General features: G+C 39.8%; 1 protein-coding gene across 1 annotated transcript in view; it reads left to right on the top strand.

Annotated features, from left to right (window-relative positions):
- The window catches only part of LAMB1 (laminin subunit beta 1), a 92,645-nt gene extending 71,590 nt beyond the window's left edge, over positions 1-21,055 (top strand). Inside the window, exons 24-33 of the mRNA XM_049783834.1 lie at positions 758-1,127; positions 4,627-4,811; positions 6,167-6,408; positions 9,698-9,901; positions 10,529-10,673; positions 13,739-13,946; positions 14,222-14,363; positions 17,942-18,118; positions 20,462-20,621; positions 20,761-21,055. Of these exons, the coding sequence (XP_049639791.1) occupies positions 758-1,127; positions 4,627-4,811; positions 6,167-6,408; positions 9,698-9,901; positions 10,529-10,673; positions 13,739-13,946; positions 14,222-14,363; positions 17,942-18,118; positions 20,462-20,621; positions 20,761-20,897 (1,970 nt within the window). The 3' untranslated portion in view covers positions 20,898-21,055. The remainder of the gene's footprint in view (positions 1-757; positions 1,128-4,626; positions 4,812-6,166; positions 6,409-9,697; positions 9,902-10,528; positions 10,674-13,738; positions 13,947-14,221; positions 14,364-17,941; positions 18,119-20,461; positions 20,622-20,760) is intronic.
- The last annotated feature ends 1,147 nt before the right edge of the window (positions 21,056-22,202 follow it).

Here is a 22,202-nt window from a genome sequence, read left to right as displayed (position 1 = left end):
GGACTGACCGCGGTTCGATCCCCCGGTGTCCCATATGGTCCCCCAAGCCAGGAGCAACTTCTGAGCGTATAGCCAGGAGTAACCCCTGAGCGTTACCGGGTGTGGCCCAAAAACCAAAAAAAAAAAAAAAAAAAAAGAATACCTTTCCTGGGCCGAAGAGATAGTACAGCAGGCAAGGTGCTTGCCTTACACACAGCTGACCCCAGTTTGATTCCCAGCACCTCATGGTTCTGAGCACCACTGGATGTGGCCTCCAAACAAAACCAAACAGCTAGAATACCTCTCCCATAGCATGAGATGTAAAGGGAAAAAATGAATATAAGCCTTTTCTATAGCATTTGGCACAGGAAGTGTTCACTTTTAAAAATGTTATTAGTATTACTATTATTGTTTTGTTATTATTTTGGGGTCACCCCGGACTGAACTGGACTCAGGGATTACTCCTGGTTCTTTACTCAGAAATCACTTTTTGTGGAAATTAGGATACCCATGGGTTGCTGGGAATTAAATCCAGGTTGGCCACCTGCACAGTAGAGGCCTTAACTTGTGTACTATCTCTCCAGCCCTTTATTATTGTTATTAAGAAGGAATTAACAAAAGTTAAAGTAGTGCTTGTGCTTGAGAAGGAGGCAGCTGCCATTCTCACTGGCACTGGCACTGGCACCAGTTGACATGTTTCTGTGGTCGCAATGACTGAGCATTCTCAGGACTAACCCTGATGAAGTACATCTGTTCTTCATTTCTGTTCCCCTTCTAGCCTGTGACTGTGATGCCAGGGGCATTGAGACACCACAGTGTGACCAGTCCACGGGCCATTGTGTCTGCATTGAGGGTGTTGAAGGTCTGCGCTGTGACAAATGCACTCGAGGATACTCGGGTGTCTTCCCAGACTGCACTCCCTGCCACCAGTGCTTCGCTTTGTGGGATACAATCGTCTCTGAATTGACCAACAGGACCCAGAAATTTCTAGAGAAAGCCAAGGCCTTAAAGATCAGCGGAGTCATCGGGCCTTACCGGGAGACCGTGGACTCAATAGAGAAGAAAGTCAGTGAGATTAAATACATCCTGGATCAAAGCCCTGCCACAGAGCCGCTGAAAAACATTGGGGCTCTCTTTGAGGAAGCAGAGTAAGTAGTTGATGAGCCAGAGTGACAGCACAGTGTTTGTGTTTTGAGGAGTGAATTGCAGAGACAGTGGTCCTTATCAGGTGGCCAGTCTGGTGAGGGGCAGTACAGGTTGGGCAGCCCATCTTCCAGCAGTCCTTACCCTGGGCATCTGGGTTGATGAGTGGTGGCATATCATTGTGTACTAAAATGCTGAGTGTAAAGTTTGCTTTTCAGAGTCAGGGCTCTTCTACCAGTAGCACTCTCCAGCATTAGAATGACTCAGAATGGATTTGGAGTCAAGATCCTGAATGGAGTCTCTGCTGTACTGCTTGATAGACTTGTGAGCTGAGATAGCTCCTTTCCAGAGCTGTTTCTCTCTTCTCTCCTGTGGATAATGTCCCCTTCATCCCATTTGCCTTTGATTTTTATGGAATTAGATATGATTGAACTTAATTGGGCCACTAAAATAAAAAGAATTAGTATAAATAGTTGTTACAATAAGTTAAGGTAGGGGCTGGAGAAATAGCACAGTGGTAGGGCATTTGCCTTGGCACGCAGCTGACCTAGACAGATGGTGGTTCGAATCCCGGCATCCCATATTACGCGCCCTCCCCCAGCCTGTCAGGGGCAATTTCTGAACATAGAGCCAAGGGTAACCTCTGAGCACTGAGGAGTGTGACACCCCCCCCCAAAATGTTAAGGAACTTCAAAGAAATTATATTACCATGAATGAGATTTTTTCCAAGTTATTTTCACTGCTCAGCCATTGGTCCACTTAACTGAACTTTAACAATTTCTCAACAAGAACAATTTTTGAAAATTTTGAGCCCTTTCTGAAGAACCATGTCTCTGATTAGATAATTTTGGGTTTTGTTTTGTTTTGCTTTCTTCCCATGAAATGAGGAAGAATTGAATGATGCCTATTTTCTCAGTGGTTTGGTTATCTCTTTTTGAGAATTTATTTTTTTATTTTTATTGAAGTAACATGATTAACAATACTGTTAATGATACTTTGATTTACACATCATCTGAGTACCACATTCAGTGTCCACTTCCCTTCACCAGTGTCCCAAGGTTTGGGGTCATTTCTATACCATTTCTCCTGGCTTTACTTCCTCCTGTTCAAACATCCCAGTGATCTTTACCAATATGGACCTCTAAAACAAACAAACACACAGCAAAATAAGATATAGGTGGCAGGACAAAACTAGAGTATGAAGCATTGTGTTTTCCTCAATGCTATGTATTTGTCATTATAGACACTCCATAAGACATGGAGCTAGAGGATTTTCTGATCTAAATCATACGTGGAAGTAATTTTACACTCAGAATTACAAAAACATTTCTTGTGTGCTGAAACTAGTTAGCATCTTTGGGAAGCCAGGTGGACTTTCATCCTAACAGTCTAGATGAGAAGCATGAAAAGGACATTAAGTTTGCTCGTTCATTATAGAATTGGACCTTCTAGATTTTAACAAACTGGTTCTTACTTTCAAACATCTAAATTTTATACCCAACACCACATAGTTAACCAGGGTATTAGGTCTTATGTAATGTAATAATGCATTTAATAAGGAACTTGACCTTACTACATTACTGACTATAAAAGAAAGCTGTCATTCAGCTTGGCCTTCTGACACATGGCTGTAAGAGTTAAAAAGCCCTGACCTGAATTGAGCCCCCTTAGCACATAATTTTTAGACTTGGTCTTACAGACCTAAAGGAAAAGGAAAAAAATCTGTTGTCCTTTGAGAATAGAGATTACATTCATGAAACAGTTTTGTTTCTGCCCTTCCTATTAATTTATCCTGCTAGATTATAATCATCTCTTATAAACTGGTTTCATTAACCTATTTTAAACACAGCATCCAGAGGTATATGTTTTAGGACAATGTAGTATTATTTTTATTTATATTTATTTATTTTGCTTTTGATTCACACCGTGTTTGATACTTAGGTCATGCCCATCTGCAAGACAGCACCCTATGCATCATGAAGTACCCTCTATTATCTCTTTAGTTCCAGCAGTATTATTTTTAAAGCATACAGTGTTCTTTATTGTAATATTGATGCAATGAAAAGAAATGAGAACCTCCTATGATTTTATGAATTAACAGATTAATTGGCCAAAGAGATAAAAAATGATCTCAGGAGAAGGCATTACATTTATTATAAAAAAAAAAAACACGGGCCTGGAGAGATAGCACAGCGGCGTTTGCCTTGCAAGCAGCCGATCCAGGACCAAAGGTGGTTGGTTCGAATCCCTGTGTCCTATATGGTCCCCCGTGCCTGCCAGGAGCTATTTCTGAACAGACAGCCAGGAGTAACTCCTGAGCACCGCCGGGTGTGGCCCAAAAACCAAAAAAAAAAAAAAAAAAAAAACACTAAATATACCGCTTCTATAAAGAACTTTATGAGCTAGGGCATAGTATTATCTCAACATTAATAGCATCTTTATAACAGCCCTCAACTCCTCAGCATCTCTGCAAGTACACTGTTTTTTAATACTGTGATGCCCTTGAAAAGACTGTTACATTCAGTTAACTGACACAGTATTAGAGTTGACATTTTTTCAGCTATTTTTGTGGTATACATACACTGCATACACACATTATGCAGATAGAGGTCTAAAATATAGCTCAAAACTGAGTTTAGATGCCAGATGTAGTATTATGAAAGCTAAATGTTGATCATTTTACATTCTTGGTAACAAAACTTAAAACTTAAAAAATTCCTTTTTATTTAAAGCTGTGCTCATGAGTACTAAGGACCCCGCTGACCATTCTCAGCCTGAGGATGCAAGGCTACTCAAACCCTTTCAGCGCTAAGGGCCTCCAGGGCTGCACTGTATGGTTCTCAGGGAATCATCTGATTCTGGGACTGAACCAGAGTTGCGCATGTGTCTAGCGTGTGTCCTAACTGCTGAATTCTCTCTTAGTTCTTGATAGTCCCTTTTCCCTTATGAAAAAGTACTTGTTTGGAAGGTGACTCCTTTGGCAGGCCGTGGCTTATGTGATAAATTTATTTATTTTATGACTTTCTGATGCCTTCCTTTCTGTACATTCCAACTTGAGGGAGATCAAGAGGTACAAGAAAGGAACTTTATGGGAGATATCCTGAAAGGCATCGTTTTCTGTTTGACTCAGTTATGTCTTTATTCTGTGTGGGATTGTACATTCTATTGTGGTTTATAGTGACAGTTGGAACTCCACACTCGGACTCAGTAGCGAATCAGAATGCCCAAATGGTCATCTGCCAACGCATTCCTGTACAGTGTTTCTGGTTTCTTGTCAGAGGAAATAAAACTTGTATTTAATAGAATCTCCCAGTGGTGAGGAGAATAAAACCAGCATTTGAGGGATGAATTGTTGCAAATTACTAGATTGGTTTGAAATTAGATAGGGTAATGGATACAGGATTAGTAGAAAGTATAAAAAATGAGACTGCATTGAAAAAATGAGATTGTAGAATATCCTTTTGGTTTATTTTACTTAGGTTACAGTGGTCGTTTTCTTTACAGGAAATTAACCAAAGACGTTACTGAAAAAATGACTCAAGTAGAAGAGAAATTATCTGACACAGCTTCACAAAGCAACAACACAGCCAAAGAACTAGCTGCTCTACAGACAGAAGCAGAAAATCTGGATCGTACAGTGAAGGAGCTTGGTGATCAATTGGAATTTATCAAAAACTCAGATATCCGAGGTGAATATTTCTTATACAAATAATCTCAGCAATATATTTAATTAATCCCCTACCTAACATTTAATATGGCTCATCCGAGAAAATTTCAGGTAATTTTTAATCATGTTAAGAGTTTTTTCTTCTCATTTTGTCTCTGCCATGGTGCTGATTAAAGTTCTTATTTCTCTAATGCTGCAAGAGGACACTGAAGTCCCTGGAAGCCAGTGGCAGTTCATTAGCATGACAACTATTTCCTAACTTTTCCACTTAACTGGTTTAGCCTCCTTAGCCTGCCTTAGGAAAAATCTCTTTGTTTTGGGGCCACATCAGGCTATGCTCAAAGATGATTCCTGGTTCAATGTTCAGAAATCATTCCTGGCTATGCTTGGAAAACCATATCATATGGGATGCTGGGAATCAAATGCAGGTTAGCCTTGGGCAAGGCAAGCACTCTTTACCTATTATATTGCCTTGAGGGCCGACCTGGGTATGATTCAGGTGCCCCATATGGTTTCTTGAAATGACTGGGAATGATCTCTAAGTGTAGAGCCAGGAGAAAGCTCTAAATACCTCTGGTTGTGGCCCCCAAATCAAAGAAAAGAAAAAGAAATTATTGAATACTTATGCAAATTCTCTTCTAGTCACAAATGTTGCTTGGTCAGAAAATAATTTGAAGGGCCAGAGTAATAGTATAGCATGTAAGGCACTGACCTTGTACGTGGCTGATCCATGTTTGATTCCTCATACCGCATATGCTCCCCCAAGCACTGCCAGGAGTAATTCCTGAGCTCAGTGCCAGGAGTAAGTTCTAAGCATCACATGTAGTGGCCCTCCCCCCAAAAACAAACAAACAAAAAAAGTAGCAAAACTAAAAAGAAAATAACTTGCAAATCCTTTCATTGTTGATGACACATAGACCATATCTAAAGCGAAAGGAAGGAGAAATATGTCAGAGCACACTATTTAGCCTAGGTTTGTCTTTTTACAGCATTCCTAGTGTTTTTGACAATTCCCAAAAGCTAAAACATGTCATATTGTTTTTTATATTAGCCAGTTGAGCAGATCTAAACAGTTTCTTGAGTGAGACATAATCTAAAACATACCTACTGCCAGTTGCTGTCTGTGTGTAGAAACATCAGCATGATTTAATTTTTTCACCCAGATGTCTGGTATCTTCATAGCCTGAGGAGGTGCTAACAGGATCAAGTTGATGATGAGAGAAAAATTAGACTACTTTGTAAAGGTCTTTTTTCTTAAACTTTCTGAAGCAAAATCACAAAGTCAATATAGGCCTGCAGGACCTGAAGACAACTGTCATTGCTTAATAAGGAGATTGGGTCCAAGGGACTGACATGCAATTCCACTTCTTACCTCAGGTGCCCTAGACAGCATCACCAAGTATTTCCAGATGTCTCTGGAGGCTGAGCAGCGGGTGAATGCCTCCACCACTGACCCTGGCAGCACCGTGGAACAGTCAGCTCTCATTCGAGACCAAGTAGAAGACTTGATGTTGGAACGAGAGTCCCAATTTAGGGAGAAACAAGAAGAACAGGCCCGACTTCTGGATGAACTGGCAGGCAAACTACAGAGTTTAGACCTATCAGCTGCTGCAGAACTGGTAGGTCTGAGGGGCCCCTGCATGCAGCCACCTTTACCTGGTAAAGATCAGTTTTGTAAGAAGGAAGAAATGGGCTGCTTTGTCTTTTGCTTGGTGCTCTATGCAGACGAATGGGCAGGGAATGGTACTCACAGACTCTGCTCCCTGGCCTAACTATGTGGGACATCCATATCCTATGTGAAATAAAAACAGCAGCATTTCTCCAATGCTTTCCCTCTTCCAGTGCTTCCCTCTGGGCAGCTGAAGAATCAGGACTACTTTTCTATTTTGTTGTCTTCATTCATGATTTCTGATCTAAGCCTGATTAATTTTATTTGGGTGGAAGGGAACATACAGTGCAGTGTTCTAGGGCTACTTTCTACTTGGTGTTCAGAAGACACTCCATGGAGCCTGCAAAATAATAGTACCAAGGATTGAACCTGGACCTTCCTTATGCAGAGCATGTGTTCCACCATTTTGAACTATCTCCTTGCCACCCCCTCCCACCACCCCCCAAACTGGCTCTATTTTATACTGTGGACTTTTCCTTTTTTTTTTTTTTTTTAATTTGAAGTGTAAATTTCATGCCATGAAGTAATTTAGAATCATTCTGAGTGAGGATGTCCTGGAAAAAAGTTTAAACTTAATAGGGCCAAATGAAAATTTTCTATGGGTGCTAAGTGAAAATATTCTTTTGTTCTGGTAACTTTACCTGGTGAAGATTAACACTGAAACCAGAAAGTAGATTAATTTCCCAGAAGCTTTTAAAAAGTTACTCTGGAGCCAAATGAAATTGAGTAGTGCATTTAATGAAAATCAGGCAAAGGGCCAAAAAAAAAAAAGAAAAAGAAAAGGTCAAACTAAACCTGTTTCTTCCTCTTGTTTTCCAGGGAATGGCATTTATCAGAAAATTTAAAGGGTATTTCTCTCTCTTAGGCTGGAAATACAAAATAGCAGTAAAAGAGGAATAGAGATGGTGGGTGCATAAAAGACTGAAGAATCACATTTTATTTTTTGGTTTTGGGCCACACCCGGTGACAATCAGGGGTTACTCCTGCCTATGTGCTCAGAAATTGCTTCTGGCTTGGGGGGCCATGTGGGTTGCAAGGGGATCGAACCACGGTCCATCCTAGGTTAATGCGTGCAAGGCAAATGCCCTATGGCTTGTGCCACCACTCCGGCCCTGAAGAATTCATTTTTGATTGCAATTTTATCATGGGTTTCTCATCTCCAACCTTCTTCCAACTCTTTCCCTCTCTCCTTTTCTTTGAGACAGACAAGAACACACTCTAATTGGCCATGACAGATTGATTGATGCATGCTTACAAGGTTCCAAAAATCCATTATTATATGAAACTCCATGACCTCTAAAGGAAAGGTAGAGATAGGCACATGGAGATACATGGAGGCCCAGAACAATATGTAAATGTTACCTAATAGAATTTTACATAGTCTTGAAATGCTGTTCTCTTCTTTCCATATTATTTTCCTCTTTACAAACACCAATAAAAATCAGTAATCACAAATAAAATTTAATTAGTAAGAGAAACAGAATACAAAAGGATGCTTGCTTTTGCAGAAGCTACCTCAGGCACAGTGGGTGGCCAAGGGTTGTTCTCTGGCCCTTAAATGCTTGTGTATATGCTTTTCCATCTGGTGAGCTGTCTTGAGACTAGTCAGCTTCTTCCCAAATCTAGCTGTGTGTTAGTCTTTCTCGGTTGACCTAGGTGAACTCTCCTTATAGGTTCCGTGCTGCCCCTTTTAGAGAGATGTGTGTTCCTTTTTACTTATCAAATACCTTTAGTTTTGTGTGTATTTAGCTCAAAGCATGCTGGTATTTCATGCTGCCCTGCTTGTTGAAATAAAACAGAACTTCCAGGGTGGTGTTTGTTTTTAGAAAGTAGCCCTGAGATTCATTTCTCAGGTTTCTGAGAATAAACTTTATTTTCTGAATCATTTTAGGTAATGTAAATAAGGCACTTAACTTTATTTAGTTATTTATTTGAGATAAAATGATTCAATTAAGAGTTGATTTTATTCAGTTAAAAAACTTTACTATTTCAGAGAATACTTTACTTGTACAAAAGTATTTTAACTTTTACTGTAGTCAGTATTTTGCTGACTACAATTATGGTACAATTATATACACTGTAATGTATTTTCTACAAATTAACGTTTTCTTTCTTTTTTTAATTTTTTTATTTATTATTTTGTGTTTTTGGGTGGTGCTCAGGGGTTCCTCCTGGCTGTCTGCTCAGAAATAGCTCCTGGCAGGCACGGGGGACCATATGGGACACCGGGATTTGAACCAACCACCTTAGGTCCTGGATTGGCTGCTTGCAAGGCAAACACAGCCGGGCCCAAATTAACATTTTCTTAATAAAATAATTTCCCAGATCAGTATTTGAAAGTTGAAATTTATCAGTTTGTATTTGTATGCAATGACTAACCTGATCTTCTCAAGATTTTGATATAAGTTTGTAGAGGTAGGTAGGGGTGGTGTAGTAGAAGTTCCACCTGCCTTTTCAGGAAAGTTATTTTTTGTTTGTTTGTTTGTTTTCATATCTGGAATGTCTCCCCACTTCTGGTCAGATCCCACAAGCAAACTCTTTCTTCCCCAATTACATCTCCTTACAGTGCACCATAGTTTGTCCTTTCTTTCCTTCCTCCTGCATCTGATTTATTCTTGGCTATTTTATCTAAAATCTTCCAAAATAGATAAGTTACTATTATGGGGTTTTATGACATCCTCTACACCAGAAGTTAAGATGGTAGTAGATCTCAAGTAGATTTCCAGACCTTTATAAAAGAAAAGTTTATGGGCTGGGGAGGTGATAGTACAGCAGATAAGGTGCTTGTTTGACATGCAACTGACCTGTTTCCATCCCCACCACTATACATGGTCCTGCCATGAGTAACCTCTAAGCACTGTGCCAGGAGTGAGCCCTAAGCACAACTGATAATGACCCAAAAAAGCAAAAAGGGTGGTAGTAGGGTAACCTAACTGGGCAGAATAAAGAGGAAGCATTCTTTGGCTCTTTAACTGGCAGACTTACAACTTGACATAGCAGATGTTTGTATCCTGGGCAAACCAGATCATCATGTTCAGCAGGGAGACAGTATTGATGAAGAAGGATGAATTTTGTCTCCTGGGAAATAATTGGGTTAGCTTGTTCCTAAACTCCATGTGCCTCTCTCCATCTGAACATGATTTCCAAACACTCTGGCTTTCGACCACCTACTCTAGGGCCACCCAAGCCCTGCACAGCTGTTTCACTGTAGCACTTACACTGCTCCTTGACTCTTGCAGACCTGTGGAACGCCTCCAGGAGCCTCCTGTTCTGAGACTGAATGTGGCGGCCCAAACTGCAGAACTGATGAAGGACAGAAGAAATGTGGAGGGCCCGGCTGTGGTGGTCTCGTCGATATTGCACATTCTGCCTGGCAGAAAGCCATGGACTTCGACCAAGATGTCCTGAGTGCTCTGGCTGAGGTGGAGCAGCTCTCCAAGATGGTAATTCAGAGCATGGCCTCCACCTGAGTTGTTTGTTTACTTTACTGAACTGGTGGATCTGACAGGGAGAAAGCTCTTCTAAATACTGACTACAATGAAAAAGGCATTTCATAGTTCAAGTAAGAAATGCTAAGTGTTTTTGAGATCAGAGAATTGGATGAGGTCTCCATCATAGATAATTTAAGGGTTGAGAATAATAATATATTTTATATAATTATAGTTTATACTATATAGTTATAATTATTATTTTATAATTAAAATAATCTGATAATCATATTACTTAACAGGGGTCCAGTACTTACCTGGGGCTACATTTAATTATATAATTAAAAACTTGAGCATTTCAAGTTTTTTACTTGAAGAAATCTAAGTAGAACTTCACAGGTCACCAGACATTTTAGAGAAATAAAACCTTTTATTTTTTTCAAATGATGCTAGAATAGTCTTTACTGAATATGTTCAGTCTGTATTAGAATGTAGTAAGTGTTGAATGGGGGCTATTTGTTTCTAAAAAACCATGATTTCAAATGTTTAATTTTCAGAATCATTTTTCTGGAAGACTTATTGTATTTATTGTAGTCTGATCTGTGTTAAAGTGAAATTGTTCCATCTATACCTCCCATACAGGTCACCGAAGCAAAACTTAGGGCAGATGAAGCAAAACAGAATGCACAAGATGTTCTGTTGAAAACCAATGCTACCAAAGAAAAAGTAGACAGGAGTAATGAGGAGCTGAGAAATCTGATCAAGCAAATCAGAAACTTTTTGACTGGTAAAAAATATTTTTCATTTATCTTTTTAGTCTTTTTTTTTTTTTTTTTTGTATCTTGAAGTACAAAACTATTTCTGTCTAAGATTCTGTGTTTAAAGGTTATATTCAAATCTCCTTTTTAGGGATTGGAGCAACAGTGCAGCAGGTAGGGCACTAGCTTTGCACAAGGCTGACCTGGGTTCCATCCCTGGCATCTCTGAGCACCTTCAGGAGTGATTCCTGAATGCACAGCAAGGAGTAATCCCCAAGTATTGTCAGCAGTGGCCAAAAAATTAACCAAACAAATAAAAAAAGTATACTGTTTAGATAAGATAGCTTCTGACAGGGAATAAAGTAACATTTTCAAGAGATGTTACTTTTCCAATGAGCAGCTTGTATATGTGTGTTCTGTGTTATGTACATAAAGATGTAGTTGAGACTCCAGGAACAAATCAAGAAGTCCAGTTGATAAATGAGCTTTAAGATATTACATATAAGGGGCTGGAGAGATAGCACAGTGGTGTTTGCCTTGCAAGCAGCCGATCCGGGACCTAAGGTGTTTGGTTCGAATCCCCGCATCCCATATGGTCCCCTGTGCCTGCCAGGAGCTATTTCTGAGCAAATAGCCAGGAGTAACCCCTGAGCACCTCCGGGTGTGGCCCAAAAACCAAAAAAAAAAAAAAAAAAAAAAGACATTACATATGAGAGTCAATTGAGTCAACAGTAGTAGTTTATTTTGGTATGGATTTCAAATATTAGAATTCTATTGTTCGTGGTATATTTATAACTAATATAGGCCTTAAATGTTAGATGTTCTGTGAGAAAAAAAAACTCTAGAATTGTAGTCCAGCTATTAATTATTTCTTGTCATGGTCTGAGTGTTACCAATAAATATGGCTTTGGCTGCCAGTTACAGAAAACTTTCACAGAAAGACTAATTAGGAAAGCTGTGTATTATGTCATATAATAGAAATTCTCATGGTAGGATCACTCCATGGCTTGGGAAACCCTTGTACTTTCTAGCTTTTTGTTTCGCTATCTTAGCATTTTCTTTTTCTTTTTGTCTTTTTGTTTTTGGGTCACACCTGGCCGTGCTCAGGGGTTACTCCTAGCTGTCTGCTCAGAAAAAGCTCCTGGCAGGCACGGGGGACCATATGGGACACCGGGATTCGAACCAACCACCTTTGGTCCTGGATCAGCTGCTTGCAAGGCAAACGCTACTGCCCTATCTTAGCATTTTCATCTTTGCTTTCAGCCTCCTACGATTTCTTTTGTTTGTTTGTTTGGTTGGTTGGTTTTTGGGCCACACCCGGAGGTGCTCAGGGGTTACTCCTGGCTATCTGCTCAGAAATAGCTCCTGGCAGGCACGGGGGACCATATGGGACACCGGGATTCGAACCAACCACCTTTGGTCCTAGATCGGCTGCTTGCAAGGCAAACGCCGCTGTGCTATCTCTCCGGGCCCAACTCCTACGATTTCTTGACAAAGAATCAACACTATTTAAAGGAAGAGGGGCTGGAGCGGTAGCACAAGCAGTAAGGCATCTGCCTTGCCTGTGCTAGTCTAGGACGAACCATGGTTTGATCCCCCAGAGTCCCATATGGTCCCCCAAACCAGGAGGAATTCCTGAGCGCATAGCAGGAGTAACCCCTGAGCATCACTGGGTGTGGCTCAAAACCAAAGGGGGAAAAAAAAGGAAGAGGTCACCATTTATGTTGTTTCATAAAAGGAGGAAATAAAATTTCCTAGAAAATTCTGAGCAGTCATTTTGCTTGATAACTAGCTGGTCAGGAATGAATCCTAAGTTCATGAAAGTTACTAACAAATGATATTAGCATGGTTAGCATACTAACTAGGATTTAATTCCTACCTAATTTTTTATCTTACTTTAAAAGTCCCCTAAGTTTTTTTGTTTTTGTTTTTTTTTTTTGGTTTTTTGCTTTGTTTTGTTTTTTGGGCCACACTCGTTTGATGCTCAGGGGTTACTCCTGGCTATGTGCTCAGAAGTCGCTCCTGGCTTGGGGGAAACATATGGGAGCCAGGGGATGGAACCGCGGTCCGTCCTATGGTAGCGCTTGCAAGGCAAACACCTTACCTCTAGCGCCACCTTCCCGGCGCCCCCCCCCCCTAAGATTTTAAACACAATTAAATGTGATTCGATGATGGCTTTCATACGACATTTCAGGTTCCTTACTAGTTTTTTCTTTACTAAACTCCTACAATAATTTGTGGGTACCGACTTTCACTGTGTTTAAAATCTTAGGGGACTTTGGACCTGTGTGATAGTACAGTGGATAGGATGTTTGCCTTTTGTACTGCTGACTTGGGTTGGTCCTGAGCCTGCCAGGAGTGATCCCTGAGCAGAGTTAGAAGTTAGCCTTTAGTGTTGCTGGGTGTAACCCCAACCACCCAGATTACTTTAGGGAACCATTTATGTAGTCTTTGGTGATTGGTTTGTTTTTTTTTAACCTAAAATTTTGTGACATATTTTAAAATAAATTAACCTGTTTGACCAATCAAAACTCCCTAAACATTTGCCTTTATTTTGATAAACATTCAGAATATTGTTGCTTTGACAGAATTGTCTTTCTTGTCTGCATTTACAATTCCTGTTCTCACCACTTCAACTGAAGATTTAATCTTTTGGAATTAAATCCCAGTTTTATACTTTGACTGTGTCCTATCGTACAAATCATTCGATTTTTTTCATGATGGTTTTGTGTGTATCTGCATGCGTGTGTGTGGGGGGGGGGTGTGGTGTGGTGTGTATGGTTTGTTTTGCTTGGGAGCACACCCAGTGGTGCTTAGCGCTTACTCCTGGCTCCTGCCACATTTTGGAGACTGGACTTTGTCTCTCCATCTGCAGATGTCCTTTTTCTTTCAAACTTGAATAGCCTTTAAAACCTCATCTGTTTCTCATTCTAAACCTTTGCACTATCCCCAAGTGGTGCTCAATAATAAGTGTGTTTGTCTTGATGTAATCCCACAATTAGTAAATGATCTAGAAGGATGAGTAGGAGTGGTTGAAATGAGTGAGCCATATATGATTTTTTCACCACTCTGTGGGAATCTTTGCTTTTAACAGAAGACAGCGCTGATTTGGACAGCATTGAAGCCGTTGCTAATGAAGTGTTGAAAATGGAAATGCCTAGCACCCCAGAGCAGTTACAGAACTTGACAGACGACATCCGGGAAAGAGTGGAAAGCCTTTCTCAAGTCGAAGTTATTCTGCAACAAAGTGCTGCCGACATTGCCAGAGCGGAGATGTTGTTAGGAGAAGCTAAAAAAGCCAGGTATGTGAAGAGGCTCCTTTTGTCTAGCTAACAGGGAGTATTCAAATATTTCTTCAGCCTCTAAAATTTCTAAGAATGATCTGTGAGTTTCTATGGATCACTTTAGGAAGGCTTAACAGAAGAGTTTAAAGGACTAAAGAGAGAAAACTGCTCATTGGGATGACTACACGCATTCAGGAGAACTGAGTTGGAGTCATAGATTCATTGAGAGAGAGAAAAATTGAAGAGTAAATCTTTGCTTGTTAACATATACTCTCTCACTTTTCTCATCTCAGCAAAAGTGCAACAGATGTAAAAGTCACTGCAGACATGGTAAAGGAAGCTCTGGAAGAAGCAGAAAAGGCCCAAATTGCAGCAGAGAAGGCAATTAAACAAGCAGACGAGGACATCCAGGGGACACAGAATCTGCTAACTTCGGTAAGATGTGTGTCAGAAAAGGGAGTGCATTCACGAGAGCTATGAAAATACAACAGAAATTAAAGGATTATTTTAATATATCTCAGCTTCTCCCTAAACCCTAATGGTAAAGGTGATGTGTTTAAGTGGAGAAAAGACATGAGAACATGTTCAACCCTCTTTCATGTTTGCCCTACATAAAGCTCAAGAAAAAAGACACAAAAAAAGCAGATTATTATGTTCATTCAAGAAAAAACATACTATTAAGTAGTATCAAGTGGCTATTTCAGAATCAATTTTGTAAACTCTGGATGTTGTATATTAAAAACAGTCTCTGTCGTTAAGATTAATATGATCATTTGCAAAAATCAAGTTTCTCAAAACTATTGGAAATCTAATGCCCACTCCTTCCAGGGACCTAATAGCAAACTATTTGTTTTGTTTAGAATGTCTGAAAATTTTTACACTTTTAGGGCCTCTTTAGCAGTGTTCAGGGATCCACCACCATTCCTGACAATACCCAGGCCCGTCAAGTTCAGTAATTTGGGCCTGTCAAAGCTGGGGGACATAGGTTTTCAGGATCAAACTCAGGACCCCTTCATGCAAAGCATGTGTTCCAGATCTTGGAGCTATCCACCCAACCCTTAATAATTTGCCAAGGAATGGGAAGGTGAGGGGGGACCATGCAGTTCCATGGATCAAACCATAATCAGTCAGCTGCATATAAGGAAAGCCCTGTACTATAATTCTCCCACACCATATTTGGACCTCACAAGTGGAGCACAATAGGCATAGGAGACCCTCCCAAGGCTGATAAGGCTGGCAGTTCAATGTGAGAAACCAAGGAAACTATATTGCTAATACCCTCATGTGCCAATGGTCACCCAGAACCACCCACTTGTGCTTAAAGGTCTCTAGGGGTACACTGGGCAATGTGCAGTGGAATATTCAGTGGCAGTGTTCACCCTGGAATGCTGGAACTGAATAGGGAGAGTCAGCTGCATGCAAGGCATGGTGCCTTAGTCTATCTCTCCAGCCTCCTCATAAATATTTTTATAAACAAAAAGTTAGACTACCAGTTATTCAAGGTATTCTTAAGAATTTTTCACATGGATTTAGCACTTTATTCTATGTCTTCTCATTCCTTAGTGATAACAATTACATTTTAGTCTATAAACAAAACACTTTTCTTCCCATTTTCTTTTTTTTTTTTGGTTTTTGGTTTTTGGGCCACACCCGGCGGTGCTCAGGGGTTACTTCTGGCTGTCTGCTCAGAAATAGCTCCTGGCAGCACGGGGGACCATATGGGACACCGGGATTCGAACCAACCACCTTTGGTCCTGGATCGGCTGCTTGCAAGGCAAACGTCGCTGTGCTATCTCTCTGGGCCCTTTCTTCCCATTTTCAAAGTTCATTTGTTTCATAAAAGAAAGCTTAAAGAGGGGCCGGAGAGATAGCATGGAGGTAAGGCGTTTGCCTTTCATGCAGGAGGTCATCGGTTCGAATCCCGGCGCCCCATATGGTCCCCTGTGCCTGCCAGGAGCAATTTCTGAGCCTGGAGCCAGGAATAACCCCTGAGCACTGCCAGGTGTGACCCAAAAAAAAAAAAAAAAACCAAAAAAAAAAAAAAAAAAAAAAAAAAAAAAGAAAGCTTAAAGAGAAAGAAAAAATAAACACAGGTAAGACATGTGACTTGCATGTAGCTGACCTGGGCTCAATTCAGATCCCCATCAGGACCTATCACTGAGCACAGATCCAGGAAGCTTTGAGCATAGCCAGGTACTGTTCAAAAGCAAAGTACCTGGAGAGGTAATAAAGAGTAAGGCATTTGCTGTGCACACAGATGATCCTGGTTTGATCCCCAACAGCAAATATGGTCTTAATACCATCAGAAGGGAGCACTGATCTCCACTAGGTGTAGTCACCCTTCCTGTCCCCCTGCAAGACTCCACCATTCCCTACCCAGGAATATGATTATTCTTGGCTTTGTGCTCAGGGGCTGCTCTAGGTGGTGCTCAGAAGGACCGTCATGCAGTGCTGGGAATTAAGCCAACACACAAAACATGTGCTCAGCCATTGAGCCCTCTCCAGCCTTCCAGAATATAATTTTGGTGTTAGAGCTTTCCAGTACTCCATGCTAACAAACAGCCTTCCTGGTACAAGTCCCTGACATTTAAAACCTGAGGAATAGATTTTTAGGTTCAATTTGTTTTTTCCTTTCCTACTGTTAAAAGACAAACCTGTCTTCCCCTTTTTGTTTTCAGCTTTTCAACTTTTCCATCTTAAAATTTTAACATATGTATATATAGTTTCACTTTTCCATCTTAAAATTTTAACATATGTATATATTTTCAAGCTTTTTTAAAAAATACTCATCTGTTTACTGTTAAACTTATGTTCTACTAATTTTAAATAGGATTTTTTTTTCCCTACGCTAATGTAGCATATAAACATATAAGGAACTTGGGAGATGTTTCAAGAGCTGTAATGTTTGCCTTGCTAAGGAGGCCTGAGTTTAATCCTGATTCTAGGATATCCTGAAGCACTGAGCAGAAAGTAGGGCATAGGCAGTACTAGGTGTGGCTGCAAAAGCAAAAAATAATTTGGTTTGAAAATCAGATTATAGGTAAGACTGATTACTTTGGCTAGTTTATAAAATTCACTGTTGATTGGATTATACTTTGAAAAAATATTCCCATGTGGGATTTATAATGTCTTATAAATCATATGCCATCTCTCAGTACCATAGTTAACTTCTCAAATATTTCAATAACAATCCTGATCCAAAATTCAAATTAGCTTTCTAGGTAGTTTCTAAAGTGCCACTAATCTCCACAGCAGGAGTTCAGTATTTAGACTTGAGAAGATAGAATACTAGGGGTTATGATTTTCCATCACATTTGGAAATTTATCCAATTTGCAGGTGGCTCTTAAAATGTTTTCAGTTGGTGTTTGGGGGGACATATCTGGCAATGCTCAGGTCTTACTCTTGGCTCTACATAGACTCAGATCAATCTAGCAGAGCTTGGGGACCATCTGGGGCCCAGGAACCAAACCTGGGTGGCCACATGCAAGGCAAGCACCTCAAATTATTCATTCCTAACAGAAAACCTGAAGTACCAAAAGAATAAAATGATATAAGTTATAGGCAGGACTAATCTTGGACATTGGTGGTGGGGAAGGGCCCTCAGTGGCCTAAGGTCTAAGGGCCCAAAGAACAATTCTTTTTTTTTTTTTTTTTTTTTTTTTTTGTGGTTTTTGGGTCACACCCGGCAGTACTCAGGGGTTATTCCTGGCTCCAGGCTCAGAAATTGCTCCTGGCAGGCACGGGGGACCATATGAGGCGCCGGGATTCGAACCGATGACCTCCTGTATGAAAGGCAAATGCCTTACCTCCATGCTATCTCTCCGCCCCCCCCGCCCCCCCCCAGAACAATTCTTAGCAGATCAGGCAGTCAATGTCAGTGCAAGGGACTGAGGATGCAACATTACTCAGGCCCTGTCATGCAGGGAATACCTGGATATTTTGCCTTAATTTGTGTCATAAATATTTCTCTTTAAACTAATGGCTTGCTAAATGATTGATGTTGTACTTTTAGATTGAATCAGAAACCGCAGCATCTGAAGAAACTCTGTTCAATGCCTCCCAACGCATCAATGAGTTAGAGAGGAATGTGGAAGAACTTAAGCGGAAAGCTGCTCAGAACTCTGGAGAGGCAGAGTATATTGAAAAAGTAGTATATACTGTGAAGCAAAGTGCAGATGAGGTGAAGAAGGTACGTAAATCTTTGCAACTTAAATTAAATTGATCAAGGAGCAGCTAGTCTCCTTGCTTTCTTTGGGCATGTCCCTTCTAAATGGAACTAAAAGTTATAACTTATTCATCAGAACATCAGAAATGTTCCAAATAACCTGATCCAAAGTAGCAAACTTTTAGAGTCACAGATGAGAAAAAAATGGAAACAGGAGTGGCCATGAAGTATCTAGTAATTACATCTAGTTCTCAAAACCAAACTTGGATATGCATTTAGAAAAAAAAGGATTAAGTTTACGTAAGCATAGCAGCCCCAAAGCAAGCAAAAAAAGAGTTCGTACTTCTATATTTTAGTTAAACATGTTTAGAACATGCAGTAAGCTGGATAGAAAAAGCTTATAAAGATAGGGAACCAGATTTCATTTTCCACTCATTTCAAATATACCTTAACTTCTAATTGGAACAAATACTTTGCAGAGTAATATCTTATTTTTTAAACTAGAAGAAATTATTTAAGCCAATTTCTAAATGTGTGTGGGCAAATGCTTATCTCCAAAGAGATCCTCTTAAACTTATAATTAATGAATAGTAAGAAATTATAAACTGAAATTAAGTCACTCCCTCCCCCGATGTTAATGTACCTTTAAAGATATTCTGGACTGGGGGAGGGGAAAACACTAAGGAAAGTTCACTGCCATGTCTGCTTTTTACAGTGACTTTCATTGGGTTTGAATCTGTATCTCTAGGTAGTCTTACAGACTATTTTGCATAAAAGACATTACATTCAGACACAAAAAATGCTTGGCACAGATTATACAACAGTGATTAAGCAGATTTTCTCAACAAACTTCTCACGTGCTGCACAACCTTCCCCTTCCTTTTGGTAAAACTGCCTTTTGGGAGAGCTTGTTAAGAGGTTCTAGCATAGGAGTGCAGCTACTCGTATACCCTCGACCAAAGAACTGTCCGTCTCTATTCGGGGAAGGCCGTCCTCTTCGACTGAGGGTGCAGCTTCGAAAGGGACGCATATGGAGGAGTGAGGAAGGGACACCCGCCTAGCCAGGCAGATCAGCCTAATCAACCCTGGCGATCAATGGGGTGACAGATGTCGCAGCCAGATCGCCCTCACATCCAAATCTGCCTTTTGCACGATTTCCTGGTATTGTTTACCAAGTTTCAGACTGTCCATTTCTTAAAAAATTTTTTTTCTTTACTTAAGCACTGTGGCTACAGAAATGTTCATAGTTGGGTTTTAGTCATAGTATGTATGACTACCCCTACCCCAAGCATGTCTCTGGGGCAGGCATTCTTCTCTATCACTGTCATGGTAGTTGTCAGTGTGATTAGTGATCTAATTGCACTCATCACTTTTTGTGGCAAGCTTCATATCAAGGGCTGATCCTCCTAGCCCTCATCTCTATTCTCTGGATATTACCATACTGTCTTTTTCTTATATCCCACAGATGAGACTATTCTATTCCTCTCCTTATGACACATTTCACTCAGCTTAATAGCTTCCATGTCCACCCATGTATAAGCAAATTTCATGACTTCATTTTTCCTGACAGCTGCATAGTATTCCATTGTGTAAATATACCAGTTTCTTTAGACACTTATCTGTTCAGGGCCCTTGGACTGTTTCCAGATTCTGGCTATTGTAAATAATGCTGCAGTGAACATAGGAATGCAGTGGGCTCTTTTATACTGTGTTTTTGTGTTCCTAGGGTATATCCCTAGGAATAGTATCGCTGGATCATAAGATCAATTTTCATCTTTTGAGGAATATTCATATTGTTTTCTAGAAAGTCTGGACTAGACATTCCCAACAGCAGTGAACAGTTACGTTCTCCCCACATCCCCACCAGCACTGATTGTTCTTGTTCTTTGTGATGTGTGCTAGTCTCTGTGGCATGAGATATCCATTGTTTTGATATGCATCTCTGAGTGATGTGGAACATTTTTTCATGTGCCTTTGGCCATCTGCATTTCTTCTTTGAGGAAATGTCTTCATTTCTTCTCCCCATTTTCTGATAGGGTTAAATAGAAAACTTATTTTTTAAACTTTTTTTTTTATTTTTTTAAACTCATACTATAGAAAATTATAATTTACAGTAAACAAGATTCAATTCTAGATACTACCACAACTCCAGAACATCTTTAAAATTGGTTTTTAAAAATCATGTCAATGGTATATTGACTATTTTATCCATCAGTTTTTATTATTCATCACTGATTAGTCTGAACTCCTGTAGGTGGCATTTTACCCAGAATGTATGTTAATAGCCATGACCCAGGTTTATCATAAATATATGACTGATCTAGCTCTTAACATCCTTTCTCTTTTGGGTCAAATTTGAAACTGCAGTCTCTGGATGGCGAACTTGATGAAAAATATAAGAAAGTAGAAAACTTAATTGCCCAAAAAACTGAAGAGTCAGCTGATGCCAGAAGGAAAGCTGAAATGCTACAGAATGAAGCAAAGACACTTTTAGCTCAAGCAAACAGCAAACTACAACTGCTACAAGGTATGTCTTTGACTGAAGCTCATGTTTGCATGATATGTTCACATTTTAGGCATGTAAATGGGACTTTTTAGGCAAAGGAATATCAATTGATTTTAAGGTCAAAATGTATACTTCACACTTTTGTTTTTGTCACCTACAGAGTTAGAAAGAAAATATGAGGACAATCAAAAATATTTAGAAGACAAAGCTCAAGAACTAGTACGATTGGAAGGAGAAGTTCGTACACTCCTGGCGGAGATAAGCCATAAAGTTGGTGTTTATAGCACCTGCTTGTAACAAACAAAGAAGTCATTATATATGACAGTGAGGTAACCAAAATAAAATGGCCACATTTTAATAACTGACTTGGTGATTTTCAAATAAGATTCATTACCTATTTAATATTTTAATCACATTTTGTATGGAATTAAATAAAAGACAATGCTTTTCTATAATACATATTTTGAAGTCTTTTATTGTTAGTTTTACTTAAGTGTTAATGAGTTCCTTGAACAATGCTACGTTTTCTTAAAGTTGGATTTATAAATAAAAATTCTGGTACATTAAACAACCCATTTTCCATTTGTTTGGTAGGTCAGTATCCTCCACAACATCCCTAAAATCACAATGAGATTCCCAAAAGAAGGTAGGAAGAACGCGATAGCTTAAGCTACCCTCACCATTTCTATATTGCTTAAGCTCTCCAAGATTTCCTTCCTCTAGGAAAGAATAAAAGGAGCAATTTCTTTTTTCTTTTTGGTTTTTGGGCCACACCCGGTGACGCTCAGGGGTTACTCCTGGCTATGCGCTCAGAAGTCGCTCCTGGCTTAGGGGGACCATATAGGACGCCAGGGGGATCGAACCGAGGTCCGTCCAAGGCTAGCGCAGGCAAGGCAGGCACCTTACCTCTAGCGCCACTGCCCGGCCCCAAAAGGATCAATTTCTAATAGGAAATTTTGTGGCTTTTTTTTTTTTTTTTTTTTAGTATAACTGTTTAGAACAGGGCTGTTGAGGGATAAGGGGAAATTTTTTCAATTAAATAAACCAGAGTTAATGGATATTCTGCCTGCTAGCTGAGCTACTCAAAGCATGGAATGATGCTATAATTTCCCAGCTTTTATATTGGACTTTATTTCAATTTATGAGTCCTTGCTCTGATCTGTAGATGAAGAGAAAACTACACAGAAGAATTCCTTATCCCACAGGAAAAGGAAAGTAGCAAGCTTGCTGGAAAACTGGTCAGGCCCTCCCTGTGGTTTCTTCACAATCTTCTTAAACACAGGATTTTTCTGTGTATCAGTTAACAAACCACCCATACATCCAACACAGTTGTATTTAAAGTTAGGCCTGAACAATTATGTATACATCTGGTATTCAAACAATAATGTAAATTATCCTCTGGTCCAAGACAACTGGCCCTTTTTTGGTAGGAATCCTATGAACTAGCACCTTAGCTATTAACTTTTTTCCTGTTCAACATAAATAGAAAATTTCACTACTCTCCATTTCTTTTTAGGTAAAAAACTAAAGACCCATGTTTAAATTATTTACTTTAATCAGTTCAATTAACGGAAAAATAATTTAGTCCCACTATTCACTAGC

Source organism: Suncus etruscus, chromosome 1 (assembly GCF_024139225.1).
Source record: "Suncus etruscus isolate mSunEtr1 chromosome 1, mSunEtr1.pri.cur, whole genome shotgun sequence".
Taxonomy (NCBI): domain Eukaryota; kingdom Metazoa; phylum Chordata; class Mammalia; order Eulipotyphla; family Soricidae; genus Suncus; species Suncus etruscus.
This window is presented reverse-complemented; position numbering and strand designations above follow the sequence as displayed.